Here is a 25,651-nt window from a genome sequence, read left to right on the forward strand (position 1 = left end):
GCTGCCAATAAGTTTACCCATTTGGGGGTTTGCAACTTAATAGCTGTTTACAAAAAGGGAATCCCTTTTTAACTGACTGGGACAGAGAAATGTAAATGGGAACTTGAATAGAAATACTGATCTTTCTTCAAATCTTTGTTTCTGTGTTACAGTGGGGTTCTTTTGTTGTTGTTATTTTGGGGTTTTTTTTGAGACGGACTCTTGCTTTTGTTGCCCAGACTGGAGTTCAGTGGTGTAATCTCGGCTCACTGCAACCTCTGCCTCCCGGGTTCAAGTGATTCTCCTGTCTCATCCTCCTGAGTAGCTGGGATTATAAGCACATGCCATCATGCTCAGCTAATTTTTGTATTTTTAGTGGAGATGAGGTTTTGCCATGTTGGCCAGGCTAGTCTCTAATGCTGACCTCAAGCAATCCACCTGCCTCAGCCTCCCAAAGTGCTGGGATTACAAGCGTGAGCCACTGTATCTGGCTTTATTTTTAAAATGAATTGTCCAGATAATAGAGTATGATCTCTTCTGTAAAGTAATAATTAAATATCTTTACATATATTCTTAAATGCATAGAAAAATCCAGAAGTGTCACCAAACTGCCAATAAAAATTATTGGGATAGGGCTGTGGAGACACATTGGTGGAGATCACAGAATCTCTTTCATGACTTAATTTTAGTTTACGGTGAGCATGTACTAATTTTATCATCAGGAAAAATAATAAAGTTAGTTATTGTGATCGTCTAGGGACTCAACAGACAGTTAAATATCATCTGAATTTAGAAGTGTCCAACTGAGATCAATTCATTTTATGACTTGATGGTAGCTCTGGAGACAGGCAGCCACCTCGTCCCCACAGATACCTCAGAGCAATCCAGTGTGCACGTATCCATATCAGAGCTGCCCACGGTGGTCTGCCTGAAAGCCCCAGCTGTCGAGCTGATCCAGGGAGATGTGGGACAGAGATCCCCAGACTGCAGAGAAGTCTGCCCTGGACAAACACTCTATCAATCCACATCCTTCCCAGCCAAGAGTCACCAAATAATTCTTAAAAAGTGTTAGAGCCTCCAGGTTTACCAGTCTCAAATATGCCAAAAATTGGGTACAGAAAGGGAAGAGTGAAAACTATCAGGAAGGATGGAGTAGGGGTCTGAGCTGATAAAAGTTTTTTCTTGTAGTTGTTGCTTTCATTTTACAAGTCAGTTTAAAACTGTAAAAATATAGATAACTGGCCAGGCACGGTGACTCACGCCTGTAATCCCAGCACTTTGCGAGGCCAAGGTGGGCAGATCACCTGAGGCCAGGAGGTCAAGAACAGCCTGGCCAATATGGCGAAATCCCATCTCTACTAAAAATACAAAAATTAGCCAGGTGTGGTGGCAAGCTACCTGAGTAGTCCTAGCTACTTGCGAGGCTGAGGCAGGAGAATTTCTTCAACCCAGGAGGCAGAGATAGCAGTGAGCCGAGATCGCGCCACTGCAGTCCAGCCTGGGCTACACAGCGAGATTTCATTGCAAAAAAAGAAAGATAATTATTGTCCATATGTGCTTTTGTTATCATTTAAAATATATTTCAGGAGGCCAGTCGCAGTGGCTCACGCCTGTAATCCCAGCACTTTGGGAGGCCGAGGCAGGCAGATCACGAGGTCAGGAGATTGAGACCATCCTGGCTAACATGGTGAAACCCCATCTCTATTAAAAAACACAAAAAATTAGCCGGGCGTGGTGGCGGGCGCATGTAGTCCCAGCTACTCGGGAGGCTGCGGCAGGAGAATGGAGTGAACCCGGGAGGCAGAGCTTGCAGTGAGCTGAGATGGTGCCACTGCACTCCAGCCTGGGTGACAGAGAAAGACTCCGTCTCAAATATAGATATATATATATATATTTTTTTCAGGAAAACATAACTTAGTGGAAAAATAAAAGACAGACTCTCTATTTGTTATCTGAAAACATGTTCTCTATTTAAACAGCACCTCTAGATAAGTGCATTTCTGTCTTACAATCACTCCACAAACCTTGCCATTTTCATTTGAAAATTTTTAAAACTTGCTTGGAATGCAAATGAAATCTCTTTACCGTTTGTCATTTGAAGGTTGCAAGTTAAATATTGGAGATTGATCATTGACAACCAGTGAGGAAAATAAACATTTGCCAGTTTAGAAGTATGCAGAGCATGTCAGAAAGGATAATTAATTAGTATCCTCTAAGCATTCATCTGAAATTAGTTTTTCATTGCACAAACAAGAATGATCAGCTTATTAAGTTGCCTTGGAAGGACTATGAGCCAAAGGGTCAAAAATCTCACATTGACTCATCCTAACCTACAACTTGACTCTTCCTTTTCAAACTCTATTTATTTTTAAAGCTTCTGTGAAGAAAACATCATTTTTGAACTTGTGTAACCTGCTGGACGGCATCTGAGGGGGGTGCCTAGGTCCAGTGGTGAGGTCAAATGCCTTCAGACACCAGATGCTGTCTTCGGTCAGTTGCTTTCCCTCTATTGCTGTGACAACACAGCTTCAGACAACAAACAATGTGATTGGATAGCAGAGGTAGTCTTTGCTTACTAACTAAAAAAGAGTGGCTTTTTTTTTCATTATTGTCTTACTAAAGCTGGATGATTCTGGAAAAACAAAGTTATGAAAACTAGTAATCCTGACTGGAGAGCAGTCAGAGAAGCAGAGAAAACTATTCAAAGTCCAAACACCAATGTGATTTAACAAAACAAATAAATACAAAGAACATTCCTCAGTAGCATGTTTAGTTGCTTCAGGGAGCCAAATGCTGTGCCCATGTGGTCCTGGAGGACACAGGGGCTCCTGCTGGGTGATGTCCCACTCTGGGGGGACTGACACCAGGCCCTAGGGGCATGAGCTTCTGGAGAGGGAGTGTCCCGCCAACAGCCCAAGATTCTTCCCAGAAGGAAGCCAACAAACAGGAGGTAAAAAAAGAACTTCCTTTTCTTCTCCCCAAGGGCATTTAAAAAAATGTCAAATGGAAGAATTCACAGTTCTCACATGTGTTATGAATGCAAAAAAATTGTCAGTTGAGATAAGAGAATACCAAAGCATCCTTTTACAGGGAAAACTCTATTTCAAATATAAGTGACTCTCAGAGTAAACAGAATTCAATTTTAAAAGGAATTTTTTTAAAACACCATTGGTTTCTGGAGGTCATGTTTATAAGCGTGGTGGTTAAGAGTTCAGTCTCTGATGTCAGATTGCCTGTGTTCAGATCCCTGTTCCTCAACATACTGGCCATTTATCCAGACACAAGTGACAACCTCTCTGCCTCAGCTTCCTCATCTTTGAAATGGAGATAATAATAGTACCTTTTTCTCATAGGGTGGTTGAAAGTCTTTATAAGTGGTGTTTAGCCAAGTGCCTGGCACACTATGAACACTTGGCTTTATCATTATCACTTAGCTTTATCATTATATATAATAGGCTACATATTATAGCCACTATATCCTTATCAATTCAGGCCCCTGGACCCCACCCAATCCATAAGCAAGATGCCAGGACAACCAAGAATGAGAGAGGTTCTGAAACAAAGATCCCCTGACCACAGAGGATAAGAGACAGGGTCTCTTTTAGGTCTCCCCCAACTCAAAAGTCTAGCAACAGCAGGGCACGGTGGCTCACACCTGTTAGCCCAGCATTTTGGGAGGCCAAGGTGGATAGATCACTTGAGGCCAGGAGTTGAGACCAGCCTGGCCAACACATGGCAAAACCCCATCTCTAGTAAAAATACAAAAATTACCTGGGCATGGTGGCACACCTGTAGTCCCAGCTACTTGGGAGGCTGAGGCACAAGAATCGCTTGAACCCGAGAGGCAGATGCAAAAAAATTGTCAGTTGAGATAAGAGAATACCAAAGCATCCTTTTACAGGGAAAACTCTATTTCAAATATAAGTGACTCTCAGAGTAAACAGAATTCAATTTTAAAAGGAATTTTTTTAAAAAAAATTGCAGTGAGCTGAGATCACCCCATTTCACTCCAGCCTGAGCAACAGAGTGAGACAGTGTCTTAAAAAACAACAATAAAAAAACAAAACAAAAAACAAATAAACAAAAAAAGTCTAGCAAGAATATCCAGGCAGGACATGGAATTCTTCCAGCCCACATGGCTCTTGGAGAGGTCAAAGCTGCCAGCAGTCCCCTGGGACTGTTGTAAGCATGCCAGCAGGACAGAGAGGAGATGCGTCATAGAGATGACCAGCATGGCCTGACGCACAGGGATGAACCTGCGGGGAAGGCAGTGCTTAGAAGGAGAAAAGTTGTTTTCCCTCCAACCTTGTCTCTGGAGCTTGAAGTTGCTCTAAAAGGGAACCAAGCTGTTTAAGTTTTGTTTGTTTCTAAAAGTTTTGTTTGTTTTTAAAGGGGGGTGGACATTATTTCTGAAAAACAGTTGAGAAATACAGTGGCATAAGAGACGTGCTCGCAAGAGACTAGGGTCACTCCCCCCGACCCCCTTTATTTGCATTCAGCAAAATAAAACACGGTGGCCTTTTCAATAAAATGAATGTCAAAGGCATAGCACATATTTCAAATTAGAAATAATGGATATTGCACGGTTAATTTCTGTTTTACCTTCCTTGGCTCACTGGAAACTTGTTAGGATTTCTTTTCCCTATAGCTTCACTGGAATGCATATAAATTTCCTTTGCTTTGCTGCAGATATTTTGCTTGCTAAGCATAATTCCACTGGCTGGTCTTCCATCCAAATGTCAAATGACTTCTTTGTTTTATGTCTTAAGTGACTAAGACATAACTCAGTGCCACTAATAATTCAAGTGTATGTGGTCCGAAATTCTTATAGATGAGAAAAATACAGGTCCAAGGAAACTAACTAATATCAGAATTTTGAGAAGTAGAAGTATGGGTCAACTAAAAATAGGAACTGCCGGATTGACCTGGAATATCAGCTTAAAATCTGAACTAAACCTGGTTTTTGTCTTTTTTAAATACTCTAAGATTTACTAATAGAAGTGATGCTGCTGGCCATGACCCCCTATTAGTAACATGAACCAGGATGTAAATTGATATTCCCTAGTACTTTGACTTCAGTGACAACCTGATGGTTCAAGTTTACCTTTGTCGTAAGCCCAGAAAGTTACTATATTACTGTGACTTTCCCAGGTCTTCTCTGTCAAGCCTGTGAATTTTTTTTTTTTAAGACAAAGTCTCGCTCTGTCACCCAGGCTAGAGTGCAATGGCACAATCTTGGCTCACTGCAACTTCCTCCTCCCGAGTTCAAGCGATTCTCTTGCCTCAGCCTCCTGAGTAGCTGGGATTATAGGCACCTGCCACCACTCCTGGCTAATTTTTGTATTTTTAGTAAAGACAGGGTTTCACCATGCTGGCCAGGCTGGTCTCGAACTCCTGACCTCAGGTGATCTGCCCGCCTCGGCCTCCCAAAGTGCCTGGGATTACAGATGTGAGCCACCATGCCCACCTAAGCCTGTGATTTTATGATCCTTTATATCACATCCTTACCTGCTTTTCCTCTAAGTCATCTCATTTTTCCTAATTTTGCCCAACTAGCTTAATAAGTTTTAACTTAGGAAATTATAGTGAACTCTAAAATTTAAAAATAATTCAGATTTGTTGCTGGAAAATGAATGCTACTTACCTTTATTAGTTTCAGAGTGAGAAGCACAGGATCTTGAGCCTATATAAATACATCATTTCCAATTTCAAAGCTCATGCTCTGTGCCTGACTCCAAATTGACTGTGAAACTGTGGCTTTCTGTTTTTACTATTAAGGTGGATGTTGATGACATGTCTGATGAACAGTTTTCAGCAAAGTACATCAAAGAATTATGTAATTGCATGCTTACTAAAACTCCAAAACAGGGCATCGACTTTCATATGCAGGTGACTGACAGCCAAATTCACAACAAGAAACTATCGAAATAATGACACTACTGAAGCATCTCTCTTACCATTCTGAATGAGGGTCTGTGACCGTGTGAACCTTCCATGGACAGCTGTCATGTGCAGTGGACTTTTGCCATCTTTACTCTAAAAAAAAGAGAGGGAGAGAAAAACAATGGAGGTGCTCATGAGCCAGTGACACCTATCTGAAATACCCCTATGGACACTCCTAATAATGCCCTGAAAACATTCATTTATTTATTTATTTTTTAAGTATGATCAACATGAGGCTGCAGTGAGCTAGGATTTTACCACTGCACTCCAGCCTGGGTGACAGAATGACATTCTTCTAAATAAAATAAAATAAAATAAAATAAAATAAAATAAAATAAAATAAAAGTATGATCAACAATTACAAGAGGCAAAGATAATTTTGAAAGGAAAAGATAAAATGTACATGACCTCTCAAGTTATTGCATAACATCACATGTTTTAAAAGCTTAGAGAAACAGTTATCTGAAACCTTTATTCCTCTCCTGTGATCTACTGGAGAAGGAAGTTTCCTTCAAGGTGTTTTTTTCAACCTTTGTCTATAGTACACAAAAAAGACAAATGTGTTAACTTGCATGGTCTTCTTTAAGCTGAAGCTGACCAAATGGGTCTGAATCACTGCAACTCTTAAAACTGACCTGAGGCCGGGCATGGTGGCTCACACCTGTAATCCCAGCACTTTGGGAGGCCAAGGCAGGCGGATCGTTTGAGATAGTTCAAGAACAGCCCGGCCAACATGGTGAAACCCCATCTCTACCAAAAATACAAAAATTAGCCAGGCATGGTGGCGCATACCTGTAATCCCAGCTACTGGGGAGACTGAGGTGGGAGAATTGCTTGAATCCAGGAGGCGGAGGTTGCAGTGAGCCAAGATCGTGCCACTGCACTCCAGCCTGGGTGACAGAGCGAGACTCTGTCTCAAAAAAAAAAAAAAAAGAAAAAAAAGAAAATAAACCTGATCTGGAACCCTCTACTATTCTCTCCATTATAATTCCATTTAAAAAAAGACATCACATTTAAAATAAAACAAAAAAGAAAAAATTTAAACAAAAGAATAAAGAAAAAGAAAAAAACAGAAAAAAATAAAACCATAATTTTTTATTGTTCCAAAAGAGAATCTCTTACTTCACTTAACTCATTAGAAGTCACAGGACTAAGGCATGCAACTGTTTAGGAAATTGCCTTTTGAATGACCAGCTGGGAATGTGTGCTGAATTCATATATTTGTTACTATTCATGATCGAAATTATGAAATTTCCTGACACAGATTAAGCCAAAACACAGAAAATGTACAACATCTATATGCCAATCATCATTATACTAAATACCAAGATACCATATGTAACTAAGAAATAGTAATTTACAGAATTTCTTCTGAAAATAGGCCCAAAAGAAAATATTACTGTTATTTTAGAATAAAAGTATCCCCAATAGAGAGAATGTATTTTCATCCAAGTATTGTTATCAAAAAAATCTATGTAACACTTATTTTTATAAGTCTCAGAGGAAAAATTTCTCTAAGTCTGAGATTAAAATACGAGGTTTTAAAAATGCATGTTCATTTTGTGATGAAATCCAAATGCCTGTATTTTAAAATGACTGTTTTAAAAACTCCATCTTGGAAAACAAATAATAATTTAGGTAAGTATTTCTTAGAGTGGACCAAGGACTGCCTACGTCTGAATCACCCAGGATTCTTGTTAGAAATATGAATTCTGGGCCAGGCGCGGTGGCTCACGCCTGTAATCCCAGCACTTTGGGAGGCCGAGGCGGGAGGATCAAGAGGTCAGGAGATAGAGACCATCTTGGCTAGCACGGTGAAACCCCGTCTCTACTAAAAATACAAAAAATTAGCCAGGTGTGGTGGCGGGCGCCTGTAGTCCTAGCTGCTTGGGAGGCTGAGGCAGGAGAATGGCGTGAACCCGGGAGGCAGAGTTTGCAGTGAGCCGAAATTGCGCCACTGCACTCCAGCCTGGGCGACAGAGCGAGACTCTGTCTCAAAAAAAAAAAAAGAAAAGAAAAGAAAGAAAAAGAAATATGAATTCTGTACCTTAACCCTGAACTACAGAATTGGGGTAAGAGGGTCCCATTTTTAACCCCTGCTTTGGACTGTGGGCTAAAATAGGTTATAAAACCAAGGTTTTAACACAAGCATTTTATTATATTCTATAAGTCTATTCCTTAGAAATAAAAAAGGGATTACACATAGTCTGTGCCAAGAAAAAAAAGTTAATTAGAACGGTAAGTTCATCTTAATTGAAAAAAAAAAACATGTATCATTATAATTCAATGTTCTCAGGTAGATGTGGGAAGAAAAGAAATAATAGGATCTTTTCTCCATCTTATATGAGTATAATCTGAATCAGAACAGACTGAGAAAGGAGAGCTGCAGCTTGATAATACTTTTAGAGGAAAAACTGGAGCAATCAAGAGAATGAGATACAACACCATCGCTGACCATGAGACATACTGGGAAGGAGAGCTCCTAAAAGTTATCTGATTCCAGAGCTAGGCCTTAGTTGTCGGGACTGCACACAGTTCCAAGGACTGAAACACCTGGGAACTACTTTGGAATAAGGATTTAAAACACCCCCTTCCAATTAAAAAGTGATGACACTTCAAAATAACTAAGGAGAGAGAAGGCAGAAATTGTGGAGTTGGCATTAACTTGTCCCTAGGTGGTGCTATTTCTTTAAATTTTGCTCCAGTGTTTTCTCTTAATATGAAACCATAAGTAATTATTAATTAAATATATCTAAAGCTATAAATACTTCAGCATTTAGAAAATATCTCCACAATATTCAGCTAAGCAATTTTCCATGTCTATAAAAGAGCTTAAAGGCTTTACCAAGGAGTAACCACCAACTTGGTGGTAGCTATCTAAGTTGCAGACAGAGAGACAAAGCAGAAGTGATCTCTGAAGTGTGTGGTGGGAAAAGCCACGCCCATTTCAGGGATAGCAAACACCACAACCTTCTTTTCTCTGAGAGTGCTTGTGCACTTGTAAAGGGACAAGTAAATGGAGATGACTAAAGTTAGGTAAAATGCAAAGAACAGCCATATGATCAGTGGTGACAATTGCTTTGCATCCATCTTTGCAGATCTTTGCCTGGGTTCATCTATAGCCTGAGTCCAGGCTATAGCTGATATTTTTTTCTTCACATAGGGAAACAGGTAGATAAGGTGGGGAAATTGGGACAGGAAGCATTAAGAGTATCATGGCAGCCATTTTGGGACAACTTTGTTCACATGGTACTGGTGTAAAGGGAGCTCATTATTTCAAAAAGCTATAGAAACCAATGAAACTCAAAAGGATAATACTTTTTATATAGTCCTTAAAAGTTAGAACTCAGAACATTAAAGTTGAGACTAGGAAACCCTACTGAGTTTCATGATCTGAGAAATTGAAATTTATCATGCAGGGGTACTGGCTGTTGCTACTACTCCTAGAACTGCACAAAAAGATAAAACATTCCTTGCGTTCTCAAAAGAGAGAATATGTGCAATTCTTCCATCTATTCAAAGCTTTTATGAAAATTTTTTTCTTAATTTCTAGTCTCCCTCCAATTTTCTAGCTACATTTTCCCATAGAATTTAGGGCTTTGAAATTTTTGTTATTTTGATAATCCATTTAATTAAGCAAGAAGCACTTCTATTGAGTTAGGCATAATCAAGCCCTAAGTCATAAAGGAAAAATACTGAGGATTAAAATATTTACAACAAATATTAGTACTCTTTCAGGGCAGAACTCAGCATTGCCTAAGGAAGATTAATCTTTGAACTAAAAGCAGTGTTTATATTTTCTTGACCACCAGTCTCCTCAGAAATCCATTCATTTTTTTCTTTTATTCCTAATGCCTTCTTTCCTCATCTTCCAATATCCCATATACCTTCCCTAAATTTACAGACATTGTTGTTCCCCACGGTCTTGAAAGCATAATGTTCTCTGTGGCATGGTACACCCCTGGGGTCACACAGCTCAGTGGCCCTACTACAGAGCAATAAAGGCTCTATGGGATAACATTAAGTCCAACCTGCGGTTAGGGGTGGGGTCAAATAAGGTGAGAAACCCAATAAGTCTTCCTAATTCAATGCAAGAGCCTCCAAAAATACTGGTGTGAAAAAGCCACACATTGTCCAATTTATTTTGTTTTGTTTTGTGTGGTTCTAAGGGCAAGAGAGATGGAACGTGGTTGGCTCACTCATTCCTCTCCTTTCCCTTACTTCTCCAACGTTCTAAGTACCGTCCCTATCACTGCCTACTCTTGCCCATTCCAGTTTCCACCTTCAACTTCTCCAACACAACCTATTCCATAATTTGGTCCTGGTACATATAGAGTAGGGAACTGGTCCACTTCAAGCAGACATGTTTCAACTCCCATCTCTTAGAGCTAAATGATCTAAGAGCCTGCAGACAGAAAAGAATTGAGACCATGCACAGGCTAAACGTCAGTGAACAGGAGGTAGACAACCTGGCAATGGCAATTTCTGAGTCTGTCTTTCTAAGTTGTATCCAGCACAGCTCTATGTCTAGTGCCTTCTTTAATGCTTACTTTGAATGCTTGCTAAAAGAGCCTTGAGATGCTACAGAAATTACAATGTGGTCTCTAATGGAGAAGAAAAAATATTTTATACTTTCTCATGTTCTACCTATTTACAAATTATAAGTAAACCATCAATTGATTATTGTATCAGTAAAGTATATCTTTATTTTATCACAATTAAACTCATATCATGAAGTCAAAAAACATGACCAGAGTCAATCAATGTAAGCAAAATGAGGAACTGTGAAATGCAGGCTGAACACACATCCCTCCTCCTCTTGCCATCCATCTTTTAGTTGCTCATGAAGACATCACTTTTACTATTTTGTGAGAATAGAGGAAAACAAAGTGAACATGTGGATAAGTACTGGCTGCATTTCAATATGCTACTTCCCTCAACCTTTGGAAAATCTAAACAAATACAAATTGTCTTGCAATCTACAAACACTTTCAAAATCCAAGGAGCAATGTGGTACAGAGAGATAACAACTTTAATTAGACAGCTACTTCCAGAGTCAGACAGGATGGCTCTATGGAAATGTTAGATGATCCGTGCATCCAGAGTGAATCTGGAATAACTAAGGAGGATTCAAAGAGATTTAGGAAATCGGAGGATACAGACAGAATAGATGAAGGGAAACTGAGAATGAAGGCTAGATTTGATTCAAAATCCTATTTACACAGAGTCAATCATAATAAACTCAAATCTCAGAGTTTTAAAATGGCATTTCTTATATTCTAGTTATGATCAGCAGTCCACAGGAAAAAAATAAATATTAAAATTAAGGAATTATGCTTTTCAGCTCCATTTGTGGAAGGGAAGAAGGGGCTGCAAAAACCAATGTATCACAGAAGCTGAAGTCCCTTATCCAATCTGAACTGACCACTGGTCAGTTAACTGGAAGCAGTAGGCCGGTGTGCCAGAGAGTAGCCTTCTAGCCTCTGGTATGGGGCACACTGAGAGCATCGGTGGCATGTTTTACAGATAAAATGAAGTGCATCAGACAACTCTGTGAATTAATTAAGTGGAGGTCGGTAAAGAGAGCGCCTTTATTAAATTCCAATAATTTCCCTTCCTTTGAAGGATTCACAGGATGTCCTTCAGATACCAGGATGGCAAGACAGACGTCTACAGTTTTGGGAACGTTGGCAGTTTGACCACCCATGTGCTTCCTGCCCCCTCAACACCATGCTCTGCGACTTCAGCCTCACACAAAGATTCCTTCCCAACCTCAGACGACAGTTCCTTGGTCTCTTTGATGCCCCCATTCTTTTTTGTATGCTTTCTATCTTCATGAAAACACGACACTCCTTCCTGTCTCCTCTAACTCCTTTTATCATCCCTTTCTCTGGCTCTTTCTCCTCCTCCTGTTCCTAAGAGTAAAGGGCTGTCTCACTTTCTGTACTCGTGCTATTACATACTCTCTCCTTGGGTGGTCTCGTCCCTTTCTCCTGGTTTCAACAATCACCTTTACATGAATGAAGCAATCTACATTTTTTCTTCTGTTCTCTACCAGTCTGCCATGCTAGAACACCACATTTGACACTATTGGGCTTCTCAGACTGGCTATACCAAAACCTAAAAATCAGCTTTTCAAAAACTAAATATATTGGTTTAACTCCCTAAGCCTACTCTTCCTCCTGACGTCCTTCTTAATGAACATCAATAATAACATCTATTTTTCTAGTGCTTATCATGTGGCAGATATTATTCTACATGATTTATGTATGATAAAGCTGTTTAATGTTCACAGCAGTTCCATGGAGAAGACACTATTGTTTCCCTAATTTTACAGATAAACTGAGACACATAAAGAGCTTGTTTATGATTATATAGATACTAAAAGTCAAGGCTAGGATTGGAATTTAGGCAGTCTGGCCCCAGAACTGAACACTTAACTACTCTGCTGTACCACCTTTCTTTGCTGGATTTCTTTCTTCCTTCCTACCTTCCTTCCTTCCTTTATTATTTATTTATTTATTTTTTGACAGAGTCTTGCTCTGTTGCCCAGGCTGGAGTGCAGCGGTGGGATCTCAACTCACTGCAACCTACGCCTCTCAGATTCAAGCAATTCTCCTGCCTCAGCCTCCTGTGTCGCTGGGATTACAGGCATGCGCCACCACATCCAGCTAATTTTTGTATTTTTAGTGGAGACTGGCTTTTACCATGTTGGTCAGGCTGGTCTCGAAATCCTCACCTCGTGATCTGCCTGCCTTGGCCTCCCAAAGTGCTCAGATTACAGGCGTGAGCCACCGCGCCTGGCCAATTTTTGTATTTTTGGAGACAGGGTTTCACCATATTGGTCAGGCTGGTCTTGAACTCCTGACCTCAGGTGATCCACCCACCTCGGCCTCCCAAAGTGCTGGATTACAGGCATGAGCCACCACGCCTGGCCTCTTTGCCACATTTCAATCCTTACATTAGTCTTCAACTCCTCCAGTTCATGTCCCACCAAGTCTTGCTGATTTTCTTTCTGCAAAGCCTCTCCCTTCAGTCCCGTTCCCCTGTTCTCTTATTACCTCTTACCAATGCCAGTTTTATTGATTTCTAGTTATCCACTAATCAGCTCTTCTCTAGGTCCACTATACCTGGGTTTTCTTTTTTTCAAAAGTGAAAATAGCTTTTTTGGTTTTCTGGATATAAAAATAACATGCTCTGCCAGGTGCAGTGGCTCATGCCTGTAATCCCAGCACTTTGGGAGGCTAAGGCAGGCAGATCACTTGAGCTCGGGAGTTGGAGGCCAGACTGGGCAACATGGCAAAACCCCGTCTCTACAAAAAAATACAAAAATTAGCAGGGCGTTGTGGCGTACACCTGTAATCCTAGCTACTCGGGAGGCTGAGGCCAGAGATGGCTTGAGCCTGGGAGGCAGAGGTTGCAGTGAGCCAAGATCCCACCACTGCACTCCAACCTAGGCAGCAGAGCCAGATCCTGTCTCAATAAAAAAAAATAATAATAAAAATAATTTTTAAAAATTCTCATTGTATCACAATCAGAAGACAAAAGCAAATACACAAAAAAGAAACTAAAGTCTGGGCGTGGTGGCTCACACCTGTAATCCCAGCACTTTGGGAGGCTGAGGTGGGTGGATTGCTTGAGCTCAGGAGTTAGAGACCAGCCTGGCCAACATGGCAAAAACCCCTCTCTACAAAAAAATACAAAAATTAGCTGGGCATGGTGGCAGGTGCCTGTAATCCCAGCTTCTCGGAAGGCTGAGGCAGGAGAATCACTTGAACTCAGGAGGCAGAAGTTGCAGTGAGCCAAGATCCTGCCATTGCACTCTAGCCTGAATGACAAGAGCAACATTCTATCTCAAAAACGAAAGAAAGAAAGAAAGAAAGAAAGAAAGAAAGAAAGAAAGAAAGAAAGAAAGAAAGAAAAACCTAAATCATAATTTTGTCTCTCTGCAGTGATAATTGTTGCTAGCATATTGGTACATACTCCAGAGAATTTTCTCTCTCTTTGCATCATCTACACACATAACCATAACATTTTAGCATTAAAAAAGAGATCATATTTCTTTATTGCATTTCAATGTTTTCATTGATAATACTAGGTGTTATTAGCCATTTTGATATTTGCCATTTTTTAACACAAATGTACGTTTTTGTATTAGTTTGTATTTTTCTAATTACCAGTAATACTAGTTTTTCACAGGCTTAATGTATTTTTTATTCTCTCTCTTGTGATCTGACTTTTGCTCCATGTTTTCTAGTAATGATCACTTTTTCTTATTGATTTGTATGAGCTCTTTTTATATCAAGCATATTAACTATTTGCTTATCATGTATATTGAAGAAAATTTTCCCTAAGTTGTTCTTATTTTAATTTCATGTTAGAGGTTTTATTGTTGTTGTTTTGTTTTATAAATGTTTAAGACTTTTTTGTAGTCATATATATGATTATTTTCCTTTTTTTTTCCTGCCTTTGGTGTTCTGTGACCGGATTACTGTTTTTAATGCTCAGGTCTGATCATATGACCCCTAGAATGATTAGTGGCCTGCAGAGCCTGGAGAGGCCCAAGCTTCTTGGGCTCAAAATCATCCAGTAGATGAGTCCTCTTCCTTGGTCAAATCACATTTCAGCTCATTTCTGGCTCCTTTCTGTCATACAATTAAAAATAAAAAAGCTTTTTACAGACAGGATCTCACTAGGTTGCTCAGGCTGATCTTAAACTCCTGGGCTCAAGGAATCCTACACCTCAGGCTCCCAAGGAGCTGGGATTACAGGCCGAGCCACCACACTTGGCATGTTCATAAAATTATATTCTATTTGATACAATCAATTGCTATTCTGAAAATTTGTCACATCTTTCACCACTATTAGAAATTGTGAAAAAATAAAAGATTTTAATAGTGAATAGAGAAGGTTACTAAAATAGATTGATGTGATATTCTTGAAATTACATCTTAGAAATCATATTTTTCAAAACCAGAGACAGAATACACTGGGACCTTGCTTCAGGATCCCTGTGTGCTGGGAAGAAGGGAAGCCTGGGTTGAATAAAAGGTTTCCTAGCACAGCTTAGGATATTCTGCTACAATCTAAATGCATTCAAGTGATGTCGCCCAAATTATGAATGCTGCGTGATAAGCTCCCCTTGGTTAGCTGTCACATGGCAAGCTGACAAGTTACCTAGAGGTTTTCCTATCCAGAATTCCCACCCCTCTTTGCTCATGCTGTTCTATCTGGAACACTCTCTCAAATTATCTCTATCCCTCCTCGACTCAACTACATTAATCTTCCAAGTCTCCCCTCAAAATTGATCTCCATTTTTTATTCCCAAGCAAAAAACAAGTCAACAATTGCTTCTTAGAGTTTGCAATGCTTTATGACTCTTCTCATCATATCTTCTCTTGCTCATGATTACCTGAGTGCATGCTACCTCCCTACTACACTGTAAGTTCCTTAAAGGCAGAGACTGAATCTCATCTTAGAGCACTCTTTCAGTACCAAACAGAGGGCACTGGGTAGTCCTTAGTAAATTTGCTGAATAAAGGAATGATTGTGACGACCAGCTCAGTGCTACATCACTGAAGCCACTATCTGGGGTTTGCTTTAAGAAGGTATTGGCTGGGCACAGTGGCTCACACCTGTAATCCCAGCACTTTGGGAGGCTGAGGCAGGTGGATCACTTGAGGCCAAGAGTTTGAGACCAGCCTGGCCAACATGGAGAAACACCATCTCTACTAATAATACAAAAAATTAGCTGGGCATGGTGGCGCATGCCTGTAATCCCAGCTACTGGGGAGGCTGAGGCAGGAGAATCGCTTGAACCCGGGAGGCAGAGGTTGCAGTAAGCTGAGATCACACCATTGCATTCCTGCCTGGGCGACAAGAGCAAAACTCCATCTCAAAAAAAAAAAAAGAAAGAAAAGAAAGAAGGTATCTGAGAAGCTCTAAACCCACACTGGAGTTGGAAACAGGCCTACAATCATTATTAGGCCTTCCTTTGAATTCTTAGCAACACTGCCCTATCAGCTCAACATTCACCTCAGTATTAGCTTCTGGGCAAGCCAATATCCTAGAGATCCAGTATTTGTCCTGACACATTCACTAAGCTAACAAGAACACACGGCTGGAGCCTTGGTACCTTTCAGCTGATACCACCACTCCTGAAGAAAAATAACACAACTTTTTTTTTTTTTTTTTTTTTGAGACGGAGTCTTGCTCTGTTGCCCAGGTTAGAGTGCAGTTGCACAATCTCAGCTCACTGCAACCTCTGCCTCCCGGGTTTAAGCAATTCTCTGCCTCAGCCTCCCGAGTAGCTGAGATTGCAGGCACCCGCCACCACGCCTGGCTAATTTTTGTATTTTTAGTAGAGATGGTGTTTCACCATCTTCGTCAGGCTGGTCTTGAACTCCTAACCTCGTGATCCACCTGCCTCAGCCTCCAGACAACTTTTCTTGTAGCCTCCAAATCCAGGACAAGGCTGTGAGGTTCCAACTCACTAAAACATGGCATAATTTGCAGCAGTTGATTTTGCTCAAACAGAAGCACAATGCAAAGGCATTCAACACAGAGACTAAGAGTGTCATACCTGAATGTTAACATCTGCCCCGTTGTTTACTAACAATTCAAGACACAAAGCACCATGAGTGGAGGCAGCAGCAAAATGCAAAGGGGTGAACCCATTATTGTTTGGCTGGTTCACGTTAGCACCATAGTCAATCAACTCGTTAACCACAGCATCCTGTCCATTGTAGCAGGCGATATGAAGCGCTGTATTTCCATAGACATTGATTTCATCAATCTGCAAAAAAGTCCAACACAGGGTGATTAAAGTCATTAGAGCCAGTTTACTCCATTTTCCACAAAAAGCATAACGGCTGTGGCTAGAGAAAGGAAATAGCCATCCGCCAATATAATTGTTCAGAGCTTACTCTTGCCCCAGTGTGGTCATCTTGGGAATGCTTGTCACCCCATGGTAAAGATCAGCAAAAAGTCAATGTGGCGAAAAATGAACTGGAGACAGAGAAGTTTCATCCTGGGGAGAGGTATTTTTCAGCTAACAAAGGAATAAAAGGTGAAGGGCAAAGCTGCTTTCAAAACACCAAAAGAGAAGTAAATCAGAAGAGAATGAAAAGAGTCCCACACTCTAGGATTGGGACACAGAAAACCTCAAGAAATGGTGGGGGATGGCAGAGGAAGTGGCTGTGGAGATGGCAAGGGAGGTGGCTGTGGAGTCTAAACATGGAAGGCGGGTCAGAATCCACTCTCTGTTTTGCTCTGGAGTCCGACACCTCACCAGGTTGCATTTTAGTAGCAGAGCAGTGGTGCCATCAGGAGGTGTGTTTCGTCCACGGCTCCCTATTGCTTTCTGAGACCTGCCCTGGATGCCTGGTTTCATCATTATGGTTTTCCATAATGACGCAACTTGGTTTTCCTTTCTTGGGGGACAGGATGTTCCAGCCTCACCACTGCTCCTGTTCTACCAGCAGAAGGAGAAGGCAGCAGTCTGCCTTTTCCAGCTCAAGAGTAGACATTGCTGCTATTTGTCTCTGCCATTTATTCATTCATTTCTGCTGTAAGTCATGACTTAGAAGGCTACATTTGGAAGGTGGGATGCAGAACCTTGGCCAGTCTTTAAGAACAACTGGTTAATACATATTACATAGAATCTTTATGTCTATATATTTATCTATGTTGATATAGAAAGTTATTCAGTTTCCAGTTTTCCTCTGCTTAGTGTATGCCCCCACTGCCCTTCATCAGTTGCCCACAAAAACTCAAAAAGACAGGATGCTAGAAAACAATTCCCCTGCCCTTGAATTAAAGTGCAAACAGGATTTAACTTTAGAATAACAGAAATCTTACAAATACACTGGCCATGCATTGATGCATTCATCATAGCTCACCTCCACCCCCAGGTTCAGGAGATGCTTGACAACATTAATCTGTCCATTGGAGGCTGCAGCATGCAGAGGGGTATAACCCTTCTTATCCTTACAGGTCACTTCTGCGCCATGGTTAATGAGCAATGCTACAACATCCAAGTGGCCTTTACAAACAAAGCAGCAGAAAACATCGTTAACCTTTATAGGACAATTTGCTGATTCATTTCACCTAAATTATCAACTATTAGCTTTCATCGCCACCAGTATTTTGCTGAGTTATTTGTAAAAAGCTGGTTCATGGCAACTATTCAACAAATATTTATTGAGTACCTCCTATAGTCAGGCATAATGTAAAAGCTGTGGGGAGAAAAAAGATGATTCATATGTGAGCCTTCTCTTCAAGGAGATCTAGGTGATGCTTGTTACCATGCTAATGAATAATGGCGAGGTTTTGCCAAGATATTAGTAGAGAGCCTTTAAAAATGTTGTATTAAAATGAAAGCAATGCTTTTGAAAACAATTGCCATTCCTCACTGAAAAGTTTAACAATGACAATTCAGTTAGGAAAAACTGATAAAAGAAAAAAAAACAATTAATGAGAATGACCCCAGATTATTGTTTAATCATATAAAATTACTGCTGCTCAACAGTATTTGGACCCACAAAAATGGCAATTACATATGCCTCAACTTAAAAGTATCCTCATGAATTAGAGGCCAAACAGAAAACCCTTCTAGTTTTAGCTCCTGTTAGCATTTTTTTCTACAATATTTTACTCTGTTCCATAATTCACTATATATAGAATAAGCCTGTACAACATGGTGAAACCCCATCTCTACTAAAAATACAAAACTTAGTTGGGCATGGTGGCACATGCCTGTAGTCCCAGCTGCTCAGGAGGCTGAGGCATGAGAATCACTTGAACCTGGGAGGCAGAGGCTGCAGTGAGCCGACATCACACCACTGCACTCCTGCCTGGGCAACAGAGCGAGACCTTGTCTCAAAAATAAATAAATAAATAAATAAACAAAGAAACAAGCATATTTGACCTTTATTTCGGGACTGAAGATTGTTCAATGCTTCAGGATCATTGCTCTAAATATGGCTGAAAATTGAAGGGTAGAAGACAAGTACTGACCCCAGGACTTTGTGTGTGTTGGGGTGGGGGGAAAGTATTGGCTTGTTTTATTAAGATTTGACTCTTTTCTCTCCAAGACTTTATATAGAAAAAATTTTTTTCGATTATTAGTGCTGCTATCTTAAGCTATTTGCCCTGGTTTTGCCTATTATTCCTATTTGTATCCTGACAGCACACAAAACAATGATTTGATTTCTTTAGAGTCATTTATCCAAATGCTTTAACTGTATATACATCAGCAGAGATCAATCGTGAAACTTCGCATTCTTTGAGTCCTATCCACACTAGCTTAGTGTGTGTTCGGCCTACACAGCTGTCTCCCACAGTCACTGGCTCCAGTCCTGCAGGTGCCACGCAGTCATTTCATATGCTTCAGCCAACTCAAAAATCCATGTCAACTTTTTTTTTTAAATGCTAATGCTTGTAAAAGTTTAAGACTCTGTTTTTTTAAGCCCAAGGATTCACTCAGACTCACCTTTAGCCACATAATTTATTTCATCCCTGCCCCAACCTACTCTTTCTCCCTACAACTAATGTTAATTTTTAAAGTGATGATAAAAGGCACATATGCTTGTTAAAAAGGATTCAGAAAGGCAAAAAGGTATTAAAAGAAAACCAAAATCATCCACAATCATAAATCCCCAAAGACAATCAATTAAAATTTTAGCATATAATATTTTCCAAGTTTGTTATTGTACAGATTTTTCAATGAAAATGAGAATTATATTATTTATACTGTTTTATAATATGCTTTCATTTAACATATCACAGACTCTGTGTTAATAAACACTCATGGACTCATCACTGTAGTTACTGCAAAGTGTCCCCTTGTGTGGATCTTCCAGAATTTACCAAAACAATCTCCTGTGGATGGGCATTCAGGTTGTTTACAACTTGGTGCTGATAGAATCCTGTCTATTTTTCTAATGGCAGGATGTTCTCCAATTAGAAACACAAAGGAAATATCTTAGTTCTTCATTTCCCACAAGTCTACACTTAGAATAAACTCTGTGAGATCTCTCATTTGTCAGTGGGATTTGCCAACAAAAGTGAAAAGGAAAAACGTAGAAATGTGAACTCTCCCAAGCGGGTAGAAATGAGGGCTGCAGGCTTCAGTTTTGTCGTCAGTGGACTATCAGGATAATCACCAGTGCCTCTGGTGCCCTCCATCTATAAAATAGCCAGAGGTTTGTCTTTTCTTCCTTTCTGTTTCTTTCAAAAATATTTATAAATTAAAAAAGACAAATGGAATTTGTGTCCTTGCTTTCCTAGCCAGTGCTCTTTCTTTTTAAAACACCTTATTTTACTGCCATGACAAGTTAAAATAAGCACAATCTGTGCAGCTTTCCAATCCAGACTGAAGCACATTCAAAGAGGCCCAAGCCATGATTCATTCCTCCTCTTCTATGTAGGATAAATAAATATCTGACAAAGCAACTGCCCGACTGGAGCACACTATGCATGCCAGTAAAATCAACCAAATCTTCATTCAATTGCAACCCAAGCTTGAAAAGAAGTCAGACTGGAGAAAACCTACATGGTCAACGAGAGACCCATGGCTTATTTAGTTAAGGTTATCTGTACTTTGCTTTCCATGCACGGAATCCTTACCCATGTATGCTGCCCAGTGCAGAGCACGCCGGTCCTTCTTGTCAAATGCATTGATATTTGCCCCTTTGGCCAAGAGTAAATTGACCATCTGAAAGATAACCAACAATGAAATCAAGCATACATTCTGTAATGGTGAGGCCTCCTCACTGCCTGTAGATGATCTGAGCCAAATTAACATGAAATCTAAAGGCAGGTCAGAGATCTGGAGTTCTGACAAAGTAGAAATATAACGTCAGAGCAGGACATGTGTCATGTGTGTCAGAGGAAAAGATTGAAGTGACAGCCTACTTTTTCAATTCATTGTGGCTCTAAAGTTGAGAATGATATAGATGCTGAAGGTTTGGTGTACAAATATTTTCATCACATTCTTTAAAATCTCAGCAAGAAGATCAGTTTCCACTTGTGGCTGAAACTCCTGGAGGGAGCGTTCCAATTCTGAATGATAAAAATACCCACCTCCACGTGGCCGTTCAGAGCCGCATGGTGCAAGGCTGTGCGCCCCCCTCGGTCAGAGACATTGACACTGCTCAGCAGGGGAATGATCACTTCTGCACATTTGACAGCCTTGTTGGCTGCTGCCACATGAAGAGGGGTCTGCCAGTTCTTGTCCCTTGCATTGACATCAGCTGAGTGCTTAATCAAAACCTGTACTGCTTCCTACAACAAAAGCAGAGTTTGCAGAGGTCACTGACAGACGTTCAATCAATACTTACTGGTGTAAGATGCTTCACCAAACCCTGGAACTATGGAGAGAAAGGCTCACCAACCCTACAGGCTGGCTCCAGACAAGCCAGGTAATATTTGATAAAGATCAAAAGAGTGGCAAAGATAAAGACAGAATCACTTTACCTTTCTTTGTCAAGCCAAGAGCCCCGGCACATCTCTAAAATCAAATAAACCTTCTAAGTATATGATGATGTCCTTACAATGTAGAAGGCACTCTTAGGCCAAATGAGAACACCCACGTGCAAGTGTGCATACAAGGGTAAAATAACCATAGACAAAAAGACCTCAGACATTCTTGGATCAGTTTATAAATCTTTGGTTCTCTCTGCCAACATCTTAACCCTCAGCATCGTGTGATCAATAAGTGGTCAAAACGGGAAGTAACATCTCTGTTACCATCTCAACTTAAAGCTATGAGTTGTTTCCATCTTTTCCATGTTATAATGGGTCACTTCTTTTGCCATTGTTGAGTTCCTTCACCTTCATTGGGCCTCCCACATTTTTTCTTCTATCGGCCCAGTCAGCTCCCTAACCTCTTGATCTATGACTTTCAACCCTGGCTATGCAATGGAGTCATCCATGCAGCTCTTAAAAGCGCAGAAGCCAAGCATGGGCAACATAACAAAACCCCATCTCTAACGAAGAAAAAAAAAATCGACAAACATATATACAGGTGCAAAAGTAATTGCATTGCTTTTAATGGCAAAAACCGCAATTACTTTTGCACCAACCGGGAGTGGTGTTGTGGACCTCTAAATCCTAGCTACTGAGGAGGCTGAAGTGGGAGCATCACTTGAGCTCAGGAGTTTGACGTGATCACAATGAGCTGTGATCATGACACTGCACTCCGGCCTGGGCAACAGAGCAAGACCCTGTCTCAAAAAAAAAAAAAATACAGTAGTTTAAAATGATTATGGAATTAAATTCACAGACATATGGAATATTAGAAATGGAGAAAGCCCTAAGGTTCACCTGAGCTGACCCCTTCATTTCATAGGCAGCTTTATTTTATAGGCAAGATGACAGAAGTCCAGGGCAATGACCTGTCAGCCTGGCTGACTTATGGGCTCATGCATTTTCTAACAGGCCATTTTCTACTAGGCTTACTCAGTGAGTAGTCTCAGTCAAGCATCCTGACATAAATAGATTCAACAGTTAATTCTCCTTAGTTATTTACATTTTTAAATCCTAAAGTTTTAGTCTGCTACACTGGCTTAATACATATAATAGAAATTTAATATAATATTTTGGCAAAAACAAAGCTTTGATTAAAAACAGATAACTATCTTTTTAAAAACTGCATTTCTCTTTTAAAAGTTTTAAGCTTGGAAGCTCTTTAACTTGGTTTTACAAGGGAGTAATTTGATGGCTATTTAGGGAATTAATTTTTTTTTAATTAAAGAAGTCTGCCTTCTCCTGTATCACATATTGGCTAAAAATTAATACCCAGGAGCTTGCTCTGGCAGAAATATACAAGGTAAAAAAGAAACTAATGTGGGGGAAGGGAAGCTGAACACTTCCTGAATCAAGAAAAGATTCTTTTTCTTCTGTTAAATTTTTTTAATCAACTTTTATTTTAAGTTCCAGGGTACATGTGCAGAATGTACAGGTTATATAGGTAAATGCGTGTATGGTGGTTTGCTGCACAGATCAACCCATTGCCTAGGTATTAAGCCCAGCATCTGTTAGCTATTCTTCCTGCTGCTCTCCCTCCCTTCTCCCCACTGACAGGCCCCAGTGTGTGTCGTTCCTTCTCACGTGTCCCTCTGTTCTCATCGTTCAGCTCCCACTTGTAAGTGAGGATGTGCGGTGTTTGGTTTTCTGTTCCTGAGTTAGTTTGCTAAGGATAACAGCTTCTAGCTCCATTCGTGTCCCTGGAAAGGACATGATATTGTTCCTTTTTATGGCTGCATAGTCATGGTGTATAGGTACCACATTTTCTTTATCCAGTCTATCATTGATGGACATGTGGGTTGATTCTATGTCTTTGCTATTGTGAATAGTGCTGCAATGAACATAAACATGCATGTATCTTTCTAATAGAATGATTTATAATTGGATGGCTGGGTCAAATGGTATTTCTGCTTCTAGATCTTTAAGAAGTCACCACACTGTCTTCCACAATGGTTGAACTAATTTATTCCCACCAACAGTGCAAAAGCTTTCCTTTTTCTCTGCAACCTCACCAGCATCTCTTGTTTCTTGACATTCTAATAACTGCCATTCTGACTGGTGTGAGATGGTATCTCATTGTGGTTTTGATGTGCATTTCTCTACTGATCAGTGATATCGAGCTTTTTTTCATGTTTGTGGGCTGCATGAATGTCTTCTTTTGAGAAGTGCCTGTTCGTGTACTTTGCCCACTTTTTAAAGGGGTTTTTTATTTCTTGATAAATTTGTTTAAGTTCCTTGTAGACTCTGGATATTAGACCTTTGTCTGATGGATAGACTGCAAAAATATTCTCCCATTCTGTAGGTTGCCTGTTCACTCTGATGATAGTTTCTTTTGCTGTCCAGAAGCTCTTTAGTTTAATTAGATCTCATTTGTCAATTTTTGCTTTTGCTGCAATTGCTTTTGGTGTTTTCATCATGAAATCTTTGCCCATGCCTGTGTCCTGAATGGCACTGCCTAGATTTTATTCTACAGTTTTTATAGTTTTGAGTTTTACATTTAAGTCTTTAATCCATCAAGAAAAGTTTCTTTAACAGTGCTTTTCAAACTGTCTGTGGTAAAGAACCAGTTTTCTAAAAATAGTTATTATTTCAAATCCATCACTTTTGAGCCAATACTTTTGTAAAATACAATAAAAAGTAATCAGTAGAATAAAATGAAATAAAAACAAGATAAAAACTATAAATGTAATTATTTTATTATTAAAGTTAATGGGCATGAAATTATCAAATTGCCCTAAAAGTTTCTGACCACCTACTCTTTTCACAACAGATAAGATAAAAGCTCACAGTCCAGCCCCAGTGCTCAGGCATGCTGTGAATCATGCTCCTTCAAAGCCTTTGTTTGTTTCTTTCTTTTTTTTTTTTTTTTTTGAGACAGAGTCTTGCTCTTTCGCCCAGCCTGGAGTGCAGTGGTACCAACCCGGCTCACTGCAACCTGTGCCTCAGTTCAAGCGATTCTCCTGCCTCAGCCTCCTGAGTAGCTGGTATTATAGGCATGCGCCACCACGTCCAGCTAATTTTTTTGTATTTTTAGTAGAGACAAGGTTTCACCATGTTGGCCAGGCTGATCTTGAACTCCTGACCTCAGTGATCCGCCTGCCTCAGCCTCCCAAAGTGCTGGGGTTACGGGCGTGAGCCACCGCGCCTGGACCTTTGTTTCTTTCTTAATGAACAAACACCTGTGAGGATTCTGGTATCTCCCCCAAATGGAGGCATCAGCCCAGTTAACGTTCTGTTTTAGGACTGTAGGCCTTGCTGGATGACACCCTGTAGCAGGCTGTCCTATATAAGATGCAGAAATAATAGAAAGGAGGAGCTGTCATGGGATGTCATATGGGAGGTAACTGGACATGCCATTTGCGAGTCAGTCAATTTCTACTTTTTACAACTCTTTTTATTTAACAAAAGGCCACTTCAACCTTGAAATAAGAAGTAGAAACATACACTGTGGCACATGGAAAAGATGAGAATAGGAGGCATGTGTCTTAGAAACTATCATCCTTAATATTTGTTTCTTTACTCTCAAATGTGCATTGCATTTCAGTGGTCATAAATTACTCATGGAAAAGTAACTGTTTATTACTACACATAGTCCCTGCAGCCATAAGCAATGTCAAGTTTTATAAATTACAAGTTGCTTTAGATAGGGGTCAAAATGTTATACAACTGTCTGTACTCTCCACAAAGCCTGGCAGTTGCTTTGCACATAGTGTATATTCAATAAATTTGGGCAGAATAAATACATTGCTGTAATCATCAGCAAAGTCTGTAAGTAATAATCTGTAAGTGTTAATTTTACATTACTCTGGGCTGATGTCCCTGAGGCTGCTCTTAAGTCCTGAAGGCTTATGCTATATTACTGTAATCATAGCAATTTCATATTTTGTAAGAATTCTATAAATTGATGTCCAACCAATTTGCTCAATTAATGGGATTGTTCCTCTAAAAGTACCAAAGTACCAAGCACCAAAAAAACTCACCCATTATTTTAATTATTATTAGAGCACAATTATTCTAAGAACTAGGAGTGCAAAGGCAGTTCGCTGGAGACTTTGGGATATGAAAGAATTCTAAGCAAACTATTTAAGAAGTGCTGACTTTAACCATTAGGAACGGCAGACACTAAAGTATGACCAGTGTTTAATCTCAGTTCTCGAAGTGTGGCATGTAGACGACATGTATCAGAATCTTCTTTTGAAAA

At 40.1% G+C, this 25,651-nt stretch overlaps 1 protein-coding gene across 5 annotated transcripts in view; it reads right to left on the bottom strand.

The window, feature by feature from the left end:
• Positions 1–25,651, bottom strand: part of ANKRD44 (ankyrin repeat domain 44) — a 348,412-nt gene that overhangs the window by 140,455 nt on the left and 182,306 nt on the right. For all 5 annotated transcript variants that reach the window (XM_055379331.2, XM_055379330.2, XM_031008706.2 and 2 more), the window contains exons 5-9: positions 21,007–21,207; positions 20,551–20,638; positions 17,823–17,965; positions 16,505–16,717; positions 5,937–6,015 (exon numbers count right to left, since the gene is read on the bottom strand). In XM_055379331.2, the coding sequence (XP_055235306.1) occupies positions 5,937–6,015; positions 16,505–16,717; positions 17,823–17,965; positions 20,551–20,638; positions 21,007–21,207 (724 nt within the window). The remainder of the gene's footprint in view (positions 1–5,936; positions 6,016–16,504; positions 16,718–17,822; positions 17,966–20,550; positions 20,639–21,006; positions 21,208–25,651) is intronic.

Source organism: Gorilla gorilla, chromosome 11 (assembly GCF_029281585.2).
Source record: "Gorilla gorilla gorilla isolate KB3781 chromosome 11, NHGRI_mGorGor1-v2.1_pri, whole genome shotgun sequence".
Taxonomy (NCBI): Eukaryota; Metazoa; Chordata; class Mammalia; order Primates; family Hominidae; genus Gorilla; species Gorilla gorilla.